Genomic DNA, 14,016 nt, shown 5'->3' on the forward strand with positions numbered 1-14,016 from the left:
GAATCCCCATGGACAGAAGAGCCTGGTGGGCTACAGTCCATGGTGTTGCAAAGAGTTGGACATGACTGAGAGACCCTTAGGGTGTTGCAGTCTGAAACGCCTCCTGCAGGAAGGCATCACCACACACTGTAAAACCCACGTGCCCGAAGGTGCCGCTGAGGCTGTGCCGTCTCTCTTTCTTCCTCAGTATGGTAGCTTCTTCTAAATCTGCAGGTGGCAGCCCACGGGGGGGCCAGGCCGAGTAGCTCTCCTGCTTGGAGCCCCTTCCCCTAGCTGGAGTGTGCCTTTCAAGGCCGGCTCCTCCCTCTCCACCTCCACTCCCTCCTTGATCCCTGCTCACCTCTCCCTGAAGTCTCCTTCTAGAGAAGGCCTCCTGGCACAAGGTGGGGTGGGGGTAGCTGGCTATCCCCCGGGACGGTCCTTTGGCCTTGCACTTCTGCCCTCGTGCTCACAGCCCCTCTGCCTGTGCCCAGGTCCGGAGCCGGTCGCTAAGCTTCAGCGAGCCCCAGCAGCCGCCGCCTGCCATGAAGTCTCACCTGATCGTCACGTCTCCACCTCGGGCCCAGAGCACCACCAGGTGAGCCTGTCCTCTCCCGAGATCTCCTTGGGGGCTCCTGTCCCCACCCGCCCCTCGTCCCTAGGGCTGGTCCCAGGGAGCCAATGGGGGACGTCTCAGATGCGAGTGAGGCAGTCGGTCCTCCGGCCCCGGTGGGTCCCCTTGCTGGCTGGCCAGCGGGTGACCATCCCCTCATCGACCCGTCTTGCAGGAAAGCCCGCGGGGAAGCGAAAAAGTGCCGCAAGGTGTACGGCATTGAGCACCGGGACCAGTGGTGCACCGCCTGCCGCTGGAAGAAGGCCTGCCAGCGCTTCCTGGACTGAACCACGGCCCCTCCCGGCGGCCTGGGGACACAGGCAGATGGGTCCCAAGCCCCACAGCAGAAGCCTAAAAGCTACAGAGTGGACACGGGGAGTTTGGGCTCTATTGGCTAAGGTTGAATACTCAAAACATTTTCCCCTCCCTCATGGGAATGTTTTAGTTTTTTTTTTAAAAAAAAATAGAAACAAAAAATTATTTTTTTTTCTTCCCCTAAAATAAGAGAGAGCCAAAACTGACCAAGGGTATTCTGCAGCAAACCAGAGACCAAAGAAATGACAGCCCCTCCTCTCCTCCCCACAGCCCATCTCCCTAGGGGATGAATGTGTACCGTATGGAAAGAAGGGACAGCTCATTGTGTTTCCTGCTGAGCTGGTGGATTCTTTGCTTTCTCCACTCTTTCAGAAGGGACTGTGAGCAACATGGATTTACTTTTTTTTTTTAGAAAAAAAAAAAAAGAGGTTTCTGGCTGATGACTCAGAGAACAGGACCTGCTGAGGCTGGGGTGGGAAGACGGGGCTGATGTGTGAGCTTTTTGAGGTGCAGCCGGCCCCCTTTCTCCACCCAGATCTAGGAGAAGGGAGAGATTGTCCTCACCCGGCAGCTTCCATCAGAATGCAAGGAAAGCCCTTTTTCTGGTGCCAGCTGCTCCGATCTGGGGTCCCTCAGGTCAGGTTGCAGCCCAACAGATACGGTGTGGCCTCTTCTCCAAGCCCAGACTCGTAGGTTTGTAAAAAGACTGTCCCCAGGAAGCTGAGCCAAAACGCTAAAAAGAATTCACGTTGTACGGTGTGGCAGATCAAGACTACCTTGCCCACTCTTTCCTTGAGAAGAGACCAGACGGTCTCTAATACTTCTCTAATAGTCGGTGAGAGTTCTTCGCTCTTCCCCGAGTGAACCACACCCACCCCTCCCCACCAGCTCTGGAAGACACCCTCTCAGAAACACTTTGTTTTCACTTACGGTGTATTCAGGAGCCTCTTTCTGATAAAAGATTCCCCCTTTGGCCGAGAGATCCTGCCCTGAGGTAGGTCCCTCTTCGTCTCATGGGAACCAGGGATTTTCCTGTGTTCCTCCAAGGCCATAGGGCCGGGCTGGTGAAGAGAACAGACAGAAAGGTAGGTGGCAGCTCCTGCCACGGTGAGAGGGCGCAGAGCTGTCCCGTGGCTCCACGGGCTCACCCGGCCCTTTGGGGACCGTCTGGTTTTCTTCCTAAGGTGACAGGCAGGACAGGACTCTTCAGGGGGCTTCTGCCTGGTCCAGTCAGTGTGATGGGGAGGGTCACTTGGATGTGGTGCTGTGGTCCCAGACACCTGTGCGTGTCTTTTCTGGGGAGGTTAGGGGGCCTGAGGAGGTCACGTGACAGGAACTGGGGTTGATGTAGCATCTACTGGAGACCTCAGGAATGGAGGGACCCCAGACTGCGTGACCTGAGAGCTGAATATGTGAATCCATTTTTGTTGAGGAGGGACAAGTAGAGGCAGGGGGTTCTGTGCCTGGGTGAGCAGGGCTGGGGGAGGGCACGTTTTTGGCTCAAAGCCTCACCTTTCTGCCAAGCGACACTGGCTTGGGGGACTCCTCAGGGCCCACGTCCCAAATGTCAGGGGCTCAGGGAACTCTACCACGAGGCCAGCTCTCTGGGGTTTGCACAGTGGCATCCAGCCTTTGGCTGTGAGCAAAGCTGTCCTTCCCGTCCAGGCGGGCTCACCTGGCTGCAGGAACCTGATAGATGTCTTTCCGTCTGTGACACGCGTGTGTTGGAAACCGGCAGACGGGAATAGGGGGTGTGATGGTGTGAAGGGTGATGGTGACCTGGGTTTGGTGACAGAAGGGAAAGGCACTCTTACACATGAGTGTCTTTGGTGGTGATGGGATATATTTTTATAACTTACTTAAAAAAAAAATGTATGTGGAATTCTGTCCCTCGGTAAAGCTGGAAATCAGGCCAGCAAGAGGTGCTGGGTTCTTCCTCCCGCTCCTTCAAGCTCCCAGCTTCCCAAAGCTGACTCCCGGCTTCCTGCCCTGTGCACCTGTAGGTCCTAACCGTGTGAGGAGGGGGCCTTTGAGATGGGGGTGGGGGGAGCTCTGCCCAGCAGCATCTCCCCTTTCCTCCTTACTCAAAGCTTTTGCTGGTGTCCCCTTTGGAGACACTATTTTCATTTCCCTCTCAGTTTGGACCATGTAGGTACAACTGGATATCAAGATTTTCTCTAAGTAAGGCAGGCTTCTCGCATTACTGCTGCACAGGGCAGAAAAGGAAGAGAGAAGAAATTGATGCAACAATTTCAAAACTGAGGTTTTTTTGTTTTTTTGTTTTTTAATGTTCTGGTGTGGCTTTCCCTGCTGGCCTTTGCTCCGGCCTCCTTCCCGGTGGTGGTGGCCTCCTCCAGCCTCTCTCCTCCCACTGCTCCATCTGTGGCTGTCGTGTGGGTTCTTGACGTGTGGTCTGTCCCAGGGTTGTCCCATTCGTCTCTTCTCGGAGGGCCGGGGGTGGTTTGTGAACTGATCCCACCAACACGCCTGTTTTCTTCACCTCTGTGTTTCTCTCTCCTTCCTGGCCCATCCTGGGAGGCAGAATCTGATGGAAGGTAAGAGGCGACAGGTGCGCTTTGGAAACTAACAGGACGGATTGGCAAAGCAAGCGTCTTGGGAAACTCTTTACTCCGGGGATGTTATGCTTATTCACAATATTTTGGAAGTACCTTTGGAGTCTGTGGTGCCTGCTTTGAGCAGCCTTAATGATACTGAATCTGCACCCATGCTTGCGCCTTCAGTGCAAAGAGTCCAGTGAATGGCGGTGGTGGTAGTGGTTGAGTCACTGAGTCCTGTCTGACTCTTTGCAACCTCATGGTAGCCCTACAGGCTCTTCTTGTTCGTGGGATTTCCCAGACAAGAAGACTGGAGTGACTTGCCATTTCCTGGTGGTCAAGTGAGGTCACAGGTGCAGAGCACAAGGAGCAACGGGTGAGTAACATGGCTTAGATCGACTGATCTGACTTCTAAGCTGGCTGTGAAAGCAGTCCTGTAATTTCAGAACACATTCTGAGCAACATCCACAATGTTGCAGTTGGCCTGAGGCTAGATTCTTTGAAGGACATAATGGATTTGGATGTGGAAACTCTGACTTGTCGGAAGAAATCTGTCCTGTTACTTTCTGGTCCTCACAGGTTCTGACTTTACCAGGGGCAAAAAGAAAAAAAAGGAGAGGGAGATAAATCCCATCTGTGAACTTGTCTTTATTGGCGCCTTTTCCCCCAGCTGTCTTCCAAGTATTATTTTTACTGTTAAAAATTTTTTTAAAAATGTGAAATATAATGTTTTTACAGCAATATGAAATATATTTTATAAGGAATAAAATGGTACATTGTCTGATTTTGATGTGTGCCTGTGCCTCCGCCCTCTCACCCTGCAAAGGATAAGATTATCGTTGTCCTTGGTGTTAAGCAAGCAGTAGCCCCGGGGGAGGTGTGTACACTCCTTAGCTTATAGCAACAGCAGGCAACATTATCAGGGACCTGGCCAAGTGCTTACATGGATAACCCACAAAGGGATTACTGTTGTCAGTGATTTTTATTTTAAAAATTAAAAAAATTATTTTTAAAATTTATTAATTTATTTTCATTTCATCACTCCCATTTTACAGGCAAGGAAACTGAGGCCCAGAGGTTAGAAAACTTGCCCAAAGTCATCATCTGGGAAATGATGGCACTAGGATTGCAATCTAGGAGATAACCCTTTTCTTTTTTTTTTCTTCCTAATCTCTAATTTTAATTTTTACAGTTTAATGGATTATTACAGTGCAAACACCTAAGTGTCCACCATTCCTTCAAAAAACAGATCGTGGCCAGCATTCCAGAAACTGCCATTGTACCTCTGTGTTGTGCTTAGTCCCTCAGTCGTGTCTGACTCTGTTCGACCCTGTGGACTATTGCCCAACAGGCTCCTCTGTCCATGGGGATTCTCTAGGCAAGAATACTAGAGTGGGTTCCGATGCCCTCCTTCAGAGGATCTTCCCAACCCAGGGATCAAACCCAGGTCCCCCGCACTGCAGGCAGATTCTTTACCATCTGAGCCACCAGGGAAGCCCTCTGCTGCTGCTGCTGCTGCTAAGTCGCTTCAGTCGTGTCCGACTCTGTGCGACCCCATAGACGGCAGCCCACCAGGCTCCCCTGTACCTGGGATTCTCCAGGCAAGAACACTGGAGTGGGTTGCCATTGCCTTCTCCGAGGGAAGCCCTCTAGCAAGGTGCTATTCCTCTTTTCCTCATAAAAGCAACCACTGTTCTTTGACTTTTTACATCAATGACTTCCTTGATTTAGGAAAATAACCATTTTCTCCCTTGCTTGCATTGTTGACAATGGGGAGAAGCTCCTGGCTGTGGACCTGAATTTGTTGGGGGTGCCAGCAGGTGCCTAAGGAGAGAATGAGCCACCTTCTGCTTGTGCAGTGCGTGCTAACCCTGGGGAGTAACAGAGGCTGCCCCTCCCCACCCCCACCCCGTCAACCCATGGGTTTTGCGTCCTGTGATGGTCCACGAGGCTGGTTCAGAGCTGGCCTGGGTGGAAGGGGAGGTGGCACAGAAAGGTCTGTCTCGCCCTGGGAGGGGGTTCTAGGACGCCCTCACAGCTCCCAGAAGGAGGTATGAAGCTGCTCGGGGAAGACCTAAGAACTAGATTACTGCCAAAGTCAATCTAGCTCAGCAGCCTGCGGGAGAGGTTGTCCTTGGCCTTTTCCTTCCCCTTGGTGTAGATCAGAGGGCCCCTTTCTCCCCCTTCCCCTGTCCTTGCCCCACTTGGTCTCTCTAAAAAAGGCTAAGAAGCACTGTGGTTTCCCGCCGCTGCCCGCCACCCCCACCCTTCCTTCCCACGCCCCTTCTTTAAAAGCGTTTACTGCCTTTGGGCTGGACATTGTCCATTTGCAGCTCTGGACCCTCCCAAGTCCACTTTTGTGGGTGCATCCGAGGACCTCCTAACTTCCTGGCTCCCAGTTGGGTCTGACCAACAGGAGACGCCAGGCTAGAGTTGGAAGGGAGAGAGCTGTTCAATCTCGCCGATGGTACTACCCTGCACAGTGAGTGGCTGTTTCCCTCCTGACCACTAGAGGGAGCTACAGTCCTCAGTGGGTTCCAGTGACCCCTCACCTCACCAGGCGCCCCCTCCCCCGAGTTCCCCAACAGAGCCCTTTACCCTCCCTATTGATTTCCCACGGCCCCCTATCTATCTGTACAGATGTTTGACCCACCTCAGTCACTCCATTTGGGTGGATCAGAGGTTTCTTGGCTGAACTAATGTTACCCATCTTAACATGTTTTGAGTTAATTTCGACCCCATCCAGAGGGTCCAAACCAGCAAATGCTACATCACCTGGGAATTGTTAAAGATGAAACTTTCTAGTGAGTCAGAAACTGAGGGTGGGGTGCAACAGCCTGGCCCCTCCACCATCCCGCCTGCTGGGTCCAATCACAGCTCGGGGCTTTAGATCTGGGGACCCAGCACAGTTGGGGTGTTCCTGCTCGACACACTTCACATAAAACAGAGTCACATGCGTTTTGCCTCTGGCTCCCTGGAGAGGCAGCTCTGGAGTCTGCGCTCTCAGTTAAAGAAGCAGCCAACCCGTTTACTAACCATTTGCTCAGTAGAAGTTTAATGGAGAAATATCTGTTTAAAACAATCGGTCAAAAAGAACAGCTCTTTTACAAACAAGTTACGGCAGTGACGAGTCAAAACCCCAGGCTTGATTTCCTGTTCCTTGAACCCACCACCTCAAAGAAGGAAGAGGTGGGTGAGAAGGAGAGATGGGGCCGTTTAAATGTTAGCTGGAGGAATTACAAAAATACACTCTGATGTAGCAACAGGGTTGTCATGAAACATGCCATGGGTGGGGAGGGGCCAGGAGGATTCAGGGAGGGAAAGACAACCAGATGGGGCAGGGCCCTGGGGTGGCGGCCTGGAGGCAAAGCTCGCCTCAGTGCCTTGGGGAGGGAGGCGTCCTGATGCCCAGCCGGCAGGTTTGGGGCTGGAGACATGCTGCTTTGGGGATCGCCCGGACACCTGGGGAGATATAAATTAAAATAACAAATTAATGGCAGATTAAAATGGCAAATCCAACAGTTTTTCTGACCCTTCAATTCGATTTTCCCTAGTGCCTGAGAAATAGAAAGGAGGCAAATAAAAACTATCACCTGGGACTTTCCTGGTGGTCCAGAGGTTAAGATTTCATGCTCTAAATGCAGGGGTGCTGTGTGCTGTGCTTAGTCGCTGTCGTGTCCAACTCTGTGCAACCCCATGGACTGTAGCCCACCAGGCACCTCTGTCCTTGGAGATTCTCCAGGCAAGAATACTGGAGTGGGTTGCCATGCACATCTCCAGGGCATCTTCCCAGCCCAGGAATCGAACCTGGGTCTCCCACATTGCAGGTGGATTCTTCACCCTCCAAGCCACCAGGGAAGCCCAAGAATACTGGAGTGGGTAATTTATCCCTTCTCCAGCAGATCTTCCCGACCCAGGAATTGAATAGGGGGGTCTCCTGCCTTGCAGGTGGATTCTTCACCAGCTGAGCTACCAGGGAACCCCTAAAGGTACAGGGCCCGGGTTCAATCCCTGGTCAGGGAACTGAGATCCCACATGTTGTACAGTGCGGCCAAGTAAATTATGTTAAAAAAAAAAAAAAAGGTTTTATAATCCACATAATTAGCCGCAAAAGCAGCAAGAAGGGGTCCTTGGCTCCTACACACCTGTTTCCCTGGCCCATAATCTAGCGTCAGAACCAACAGAACAAAGGGGAAGCCTCCTGCCCAGAAACAGTTCTCTTATCCCTGGTATCAGTATTTGGAATCTCTGTGTAGGAATTCATTTCTTCAGGCTAAAAAGAGCCCTCATTTGTGGCTCTCTTATATTACAAGCGCTAACTTCACTGATTCCTCAGCAGGAAGGAATCTGCTCACTCTCCCCCATCTAGAAGGTCAAGATCCGGGGCAGCGGAAGAGAGGAGGGGAGCACAGGGCCAGGAAAACGGACGCTAGGTATCGGGATCAGTCGCGTACTCTTCACAGGTCTCTCTAGGACTGGTCCTGCACCCCAATGTCCCTGTTTTTTTTTTTGGTTCCATTTGTTATTTTTTTATTGGAGTGTCATTGCTTTATTATGTTGTTAGTGTCTGCTGTAGAACAAAGTGAGTCAGCTATGAGCATACGTATATCTCCTCCTCCTGAGCCTCTCTCCTTCCCATCTCGCCCCATCCCACCCCTCTCAGTCGTCACAGAGCGCTGGGCTGAGCTCCCTGTACCATACCGCAGCTGCCCACTAGCTGTTTTACGTGACAGTGTGTATAGTCAGTGCTGCTCTCTCGATCCAGGCCACCTCTCGCCTCTCCCTGCTGCGTCCACAAGACCATTCCCTACAGTCTGCGTCTATTCCCACCCTGCAAATCGGTTCCTCTGTACCATTTTTCTAGATTCCATATATACCAGTGTCCAGGACATCATTACACTTTCTGAATAAGGGTTCTTTATCCCAAGAGTTTGCTTCCCCAGTGGCTCAGTGGTAAAGAACCTGCCTGCCAATGCAGGAGACACAGGAGACATGGGTCCTATCCCCTAGAGGAGGAAGTGGCAACCCACTCCAGTATTCTTGCCTGGGGAATCCCACGGATAGAGGAGCCTGGTGGGCTGCAGTCCATGAGGTCACAAAGAGTCGGACATGATTGAGCACACAGACACACGTCCCATGTGTTGGGTGGTGCCATTTCATCCAGCATTCTAAATATAGGTTGGTGTTGGGTGTCTCAGGTGTCCAGAACAGCTCTGGCAATAGGAGTCCCCGAGCCGGGGAGAAATCTCAAGCATGTGTGGGGCTGGCTGGGGTGTGTACAGGCGAATAAAGACAGGCTTAAGAGACTCATAAATACACATCCACACTGGAACTCAGCAGCCATGAATGTGTGGAAAAAAGAATCAGCAAGATGGTCGCAGGAGGAGAGCAATCGATAATACCCAGATGAGCTGCTTAATATCACCAGCGTTTCCATCAAGAACTTTATATCTTGAGCAAAGCCACAGGCAGAAGCTGGTTATCCGTTATGTTCCAGTGCCTCTCAGTTGGAGGCTTAATAGAAAACTAGAAAAACCAATTGCCCAAATAGGGGCTCAAATAGTTTTTCTAAAAACTAAATTGATTCCTGCTAACATGACTGATTTGAAACTGTCTTTATAAGGTAAACGGTCGTAGTTCAGGCTTAGACGTGTCTTCAGGGTGCCTTGATGGTCCCTTTAAAGAAGAATGTCCCTAAAGTTTAGGAGGAAGATTCGGTGGGGGCAGTGGGAGGGGGGGGGACATATGTATACCTATGGCTGACTCATGTTGATGTGTGGCAGAAACCAACACAATATTGTAAAGCAATTATCCTCCAATTAAAAATTTAAAAAGAAGAAGAATTTCTTTAAGATTTGGAAGAATTCAGCCCATGTCATTTCTGAAAGATTATTAGGTCCCATGTAGATATGGCTTTGGAGAAATGAATGCTTATTAGGGATCCAAGAATATGACTTCAAACCCAGTGCAGGTTAATTCAGGGCCTTCAGAGATTAGTCATTCTGCTAAAATGAACACAGCAGCCTTTGGCTCGTCACTGAATACATATATCCATATTTGGCAATGGGCGTTTTGCAAACAAGCCAGCCTACCTGCAAAGTGTTATGTGGGCTGCCTTCCTGCTGCAGTGTGGGAGCTCAAGATTCACATGTGGATTAATATACATTGAAGGAAGATTATTAACAATCTGGCCACCTTTGACATACAGGAAGCAAAGTAAAGGAGCCCATGCACAAACTTTTTGCTTTTATGCCTCTGTGTCAGGTAAAAGCCCCCACTTGGGTGATAATGTCTGTGGAGTTTCTGACCAACTGAATAGTTCATTCTGTTAGGGGAAGCTTCTCTCTTTAAGCAGAGATATGAGATACCGCATGCGAGCCTATGCGCTCTGTCCTGTCTGACTCTTTTCAACCTCATGAACTGCATGCAACCTGCCAGACTCCTCTGTCCATGGGATTCTCCAGGCAAGAATACTGGAGTGGGTTGCCATTTCCTCCTCCTGGGGATCTTCCCAACCCAGGGACTGAACCCATGTCTCCTGCATTGACAGGCAAATTCTTTACCACTGAGCCACCAGGGAAGCTCAGATGAAATCCTGCAGATAATCATATTCCTACATATGAATTAAGGCACATATGCTTAATGATTGGAATTCTCTCAGGTTTTCAGAAAAGTTCATTGTGCTAGGTCCCTCTGCCACTCAAAGTTATGTATAGGTTAATGGGCTGAGGAAAGCCGAGTTTGTAATGACTGGGAAATAAGTTAGGATCTCTGATATTTATGATCTGATCTGCATTGTAGGTACATGTATAAACAAGTGCCTGGGGGAGTAAGAACAGACAGGCAGGGAGACAGGAGGAAAGGCAAGCAACCAAAGAAACACAAAGCAGAAATGGCACCTGGGCACTTTCCTGGTGGTTCAGTGGTTAAGAATCTGCCTGCCAAGGAAGGGGACATGGGTTAACCCCTAGTACAGGAAGATCCCACATGCTGTGTGGCAACTACTGAAGCTCTCACACCCTAGAACCCGTGCTCTGCACCAAAAGAAGCCGCCACAGGGAGAAGCCTGTGTGCTGCACTACAGAGTAGCCCTCAGTCGCCGCAACCAGAGAAAACCCATGAGCAGCAACGAAGACTGTGCAGCCAAAAATAGTAAATAGAAATTAAGACCAACCAACCAACCAACAAAAAACCGGACCTGGCACTCGGAAAGAGGCAAAAAGTGAGGAAAAATGATGATTCTTTAGCCCCTCTCCTAAAAGTGACTCAGGTCATTAGGGCCAGATTCTCAGAGCCTTGCTCAGGTGCCATCAGCTACAAAGCACCAGCCCACCAGCCCAAAGTGATCAGGTGAACAAGTGATGTGTGGCAGAAAGACACACAGAAAGTGTCCTAACAAGAACTGGTCCTAACCAGAGCTCCTTGACTGGGGGAGAGTGGGAAAGTTGAAAGGTTGCCGTGGAAGCCAGTCACCTTGAGATAGCGGGAGGAGGGGAGGGGACAGCTAAGCCATCTTTGAAGGTGAAACAGCAACATCACAGACATAGATCAGACTCTGCAAATGGCCAAGTGCAGGTCCAGCTCTGGGTCCTTAAAGTCTCCGGGGAAAGGTGAGTGAATGGTTTCTATGGCAACCAGATAGGAGGCTTGGTCCACTTCATTGTCCCCATAGTAACTAAGCTCCTGAAGAGCCATAGAGGAATTAGTTATCTTAACACACTACTATTATCCCCATGGTAACCAGTCTCTTCACCGCAGTGGTGAGCTGTTGGGAGTAATCCCAGGAAAATTTTTGCTCCCAGAAAGAAAAAAAAAGGCCGGCTGGAGCAGTCCTAGGAGCTGAACCCCTGAAGGAAGTGGTGTGGAGTATGTATATGTGTTTGGGTGCCAACATGTTTCCCCCACCGGGGAGGAAGTTTAAGATGGGCTAGAGGACGTTTCTTCCTGCCCCCAGCTCATTGGGGCCCCACTCACTCATGGGCTGAAGTGGACGGTGCAGCCGGGAGGGGCTCCCCTTCCAGCTACGCATTACCATTCTGGTGCAGGGTGCGCCGGCGCTGGCTGGACTGCATGCTCAGGACCAGGTACTGCCGCATAAACTCACTGAACCGCTTCTGGTTAGCCAGCTTCCGGGCCGACTTCCGGGCCCCGGTGAAGCCCCCGAACCGCTTCTGCAGCTGCTTCTGCTCGATATCCCCCACCTCCTCCAGGCCGGGCTCTGTCCTCTTCTGCCTTTGAAAGAGGCTCCTGACCCGGGGCATTCGCTTCAGATGCTGCATCTCAGAGGCTCTGGCCTCGTCCGGAGCAGCTGCCACGTGGTCTGGGTCAGCAGGGCTGAGCTGCCAGGACCCCCTGGCCATGACCTTGGTGCATGGAGTCCAGAGAGGGCTGGTGAAGATCTTCTCTTCACACTCGAGGATGCACACCTGCCAAGAAAGAGGTTGGAGGAAAGAGAAAGACCAGGGACATCTGTTAGTCCAAGGCAATGAGGAGATCAAGTGCTTTTGCTGTCTACTTGAGGGTTTCCCAGATTGCTCAGTGGTGAAGAATCCGCCTGACAGTACAGGAGAAGCAGGAGGTGCGGGCTGGATCCCTGGATCAGGAAGGTTTCCTGGAGGAGGAAATGGCAACTGCTCCAGTATTCTTGCTGGGATAATCCCATGGACAGAGGAGCCCGGCAGGCTACAATCCATGGGGTGGCAAAGAGTCAAGACACGACTGAGCGTGCATGCATGATCTATTTTGGTACCAATCAATGCAAGGGCCTCTGAAGCACCTCTTCAGTACCATGGAGCCGCTTTACATATAGTTACTTAAGTTCCTAGAATTTCAGAGTTGGAAAGAAACAGAAAATGAACTGGCCCATCTCTGTCATTTCAAAAAGAAAGTTGGGGCTCGGAGAGGTGAGGTTAAGTTACCCAGGTGACCCAGCAAGTTAACAAAATGCACAAACAAGAGTTATAGTCTTCGTTGAGTTTTTGGAGCCAAACATAGCTCATCAGGATCATCCATAAAGAAACATTTTATTCTGTTCTCTTATCCGGCCTGGGAGAGGTCAGAGTGATTTAAGAAACTGGGGATGTTAAAGCATGCAGTCACGCAGTTAAATCTGCATGGCTATTCTAAGGTCACCTGGTAAAGATCAACCTTGGTGTGATTCGTTTTTCACCTTGCATACATTCATCATCACTATCAGTGCATGGGTTATAGAAAATAGGGGTCAAATAGAGAACAGACTCATGGTTGCCAAGGGTTAGGAGGGGGTGGAGGAAGGATGGACTGGGAGTTTAGGGTGAGTAGGTGCAAACTATTACGTACGGAATGAATGGACAGCACGGTCCTACTGTATAGCATAGGGATCGAAATTCAATGTCCTAGGATAAACCACAATGGAAAAGAATATAAAAAATTTGCATATATAATAACCGAGTCACTTTGCTGTACAGCAGAAATTAATACAACATTGTAAATCAACTATACGCCAGTAAAAAAGTAGAAAAGGGGGGTTAAGACCCTTTGGGATATAGACAGGTTGGTAATCTGGGACTGTCCGACACAATTCAGTGGACCTGCCAGCTCTCTAGGAACCCCTGCAGCTTCTGTCTCTCCTGGCATCTCCCACCTCTCGTCTAGACCACCAGCCTGACCATGATGTTCCTGTACCTTCCTGACTGGCCCTGGCCTTAACCCTTCCCTCCCACATTCCTGTGATTGGAATCTCCTGGAAGCCTCTGCCTCCAAGTTTTTTTCCTGTTGTTTTGGCTCCAGGCTTCCTGGATGACTCAGGTGGTGAAGAATCCACCTGTAAAGCAGAACCACAGGAGACGCAGCTTCAATCCCTGGTTTAGGAAGATTCCCTGGAGAAGGAAATGGGAACCTGCTCCAGTATTCTTGCCTGGAAAACCCCGTGGACAGAGCAGTCTGGTGGGCTGCAGTCTGTGGGGCTGCAAAGAGTCGGAAATGACTGAGCGCCCAAGCACACTTCACCCCGAACACTCCTCTCTGTGTTTTTGGGGTCAGATGAAAACCCCACTTCAGCCTGACTTTGACATCATGGTGAGCAGGAAGCTGCAGAGCCCTTCATCAAAACTTGGAGTCTTTTTTTTAATTGAATTTTTAATTTTTTTGGCTGCACCATGAAGCATGTGGGATCTTAGTTCCTGGACCAGGGATCAAACCTGCACCCACTGCATTGGAAGCTTGGAGTCTTAACCACTGGATTACCAAGAGAGCCCCAAGCCAAGGGGTCCGTCCCTGGCTTACAGGGCGTCAGGAGTTACTGCTCTGGTTGGACAGGTGCAGGATGTGAGATGTGTGTGTGCCCCATCAGGGCTCTCTGGGGAGCACACACTCCCACCCGGGTGTTCAGAGTGGCACACATGCCTCTATAGGCAAGGTTTCCAACGTGATCTCTAACCAAGTAGTGAGATACGCATGCAGCTTAAATCAAAGACTTCACCAGCTTTTCCACCAAATCATCAAAACCTGTCCTTCAGTCTGACTTCTCCCGCTTGCCTTTACTATTCTGACCCTGCCCTCCTTTTGTTGCTGCCA

General features: G+C 50.5%; 2 protein-coding genes across 2 annotated transcripts in view; one reads left to right on the top strand and one right to left on the bottom strand.

Annotated features, from left to right (window-relative positions):
• The window catches only part of ZNF395 (zinc finger protein 395), a 47,181-nt gene extending 43,052 nt beyond the window's left edge, over positions 1-4,129 (top strand). The window contains exons 9-10 of the mRNA XM_068973869.1: positions 474-577; positions 768-4,129. Of these exons, the coding sequence (XP_068829970.1) occupies positions 474-577; positions 768-879 (216 nt within the window). The 3' untranslated portion in view covers positions 880-4,129. The remainder of the gene's footprint in view (positions 1-473; positions 578-767) is intronic.
• Positions 4,130-6,821: 2,692 nt separating this feature from the next.
• Positions 6,822-14,016, bottom strand: part of PNOC (prepronociceptin) — a 28,791-nt gene continuing 21,596 nt past the window's right edge. Inside the window, exons 3-4 of the mRNA XM_068974752.1 lie at positions 11,437-11,888; positions 6,822-6,924 (exon numbers count right to left, since the gene is read on the bottom strand). Coding sequence (XP_068830853.1) covers positions 11,484-11,888 — 405 coding nt within the window. The 3' untranslated portion in view covers positions 6,822-6,924; positions 11,437-11,483. The remainder of the gene's footprint in view (positions 6,925-11,436; positions 11,889-14,016) is intronic.

The sequence above is a fragment of the Capricornis sumatraensis genome, chromosome 6, assembly GCF_032405125.1.
Source record: "Capricornis sumatraensis isolate serow.1 chromosome 6, serow.2, whole genome shotgun sequence".
NCBI classification, from domain to species: Eukaryota; Metazoa; Chordata; class Mammalia; order Artiodactyla; family Bovidae; genus Capricornis; species Capricornis sumatraensis.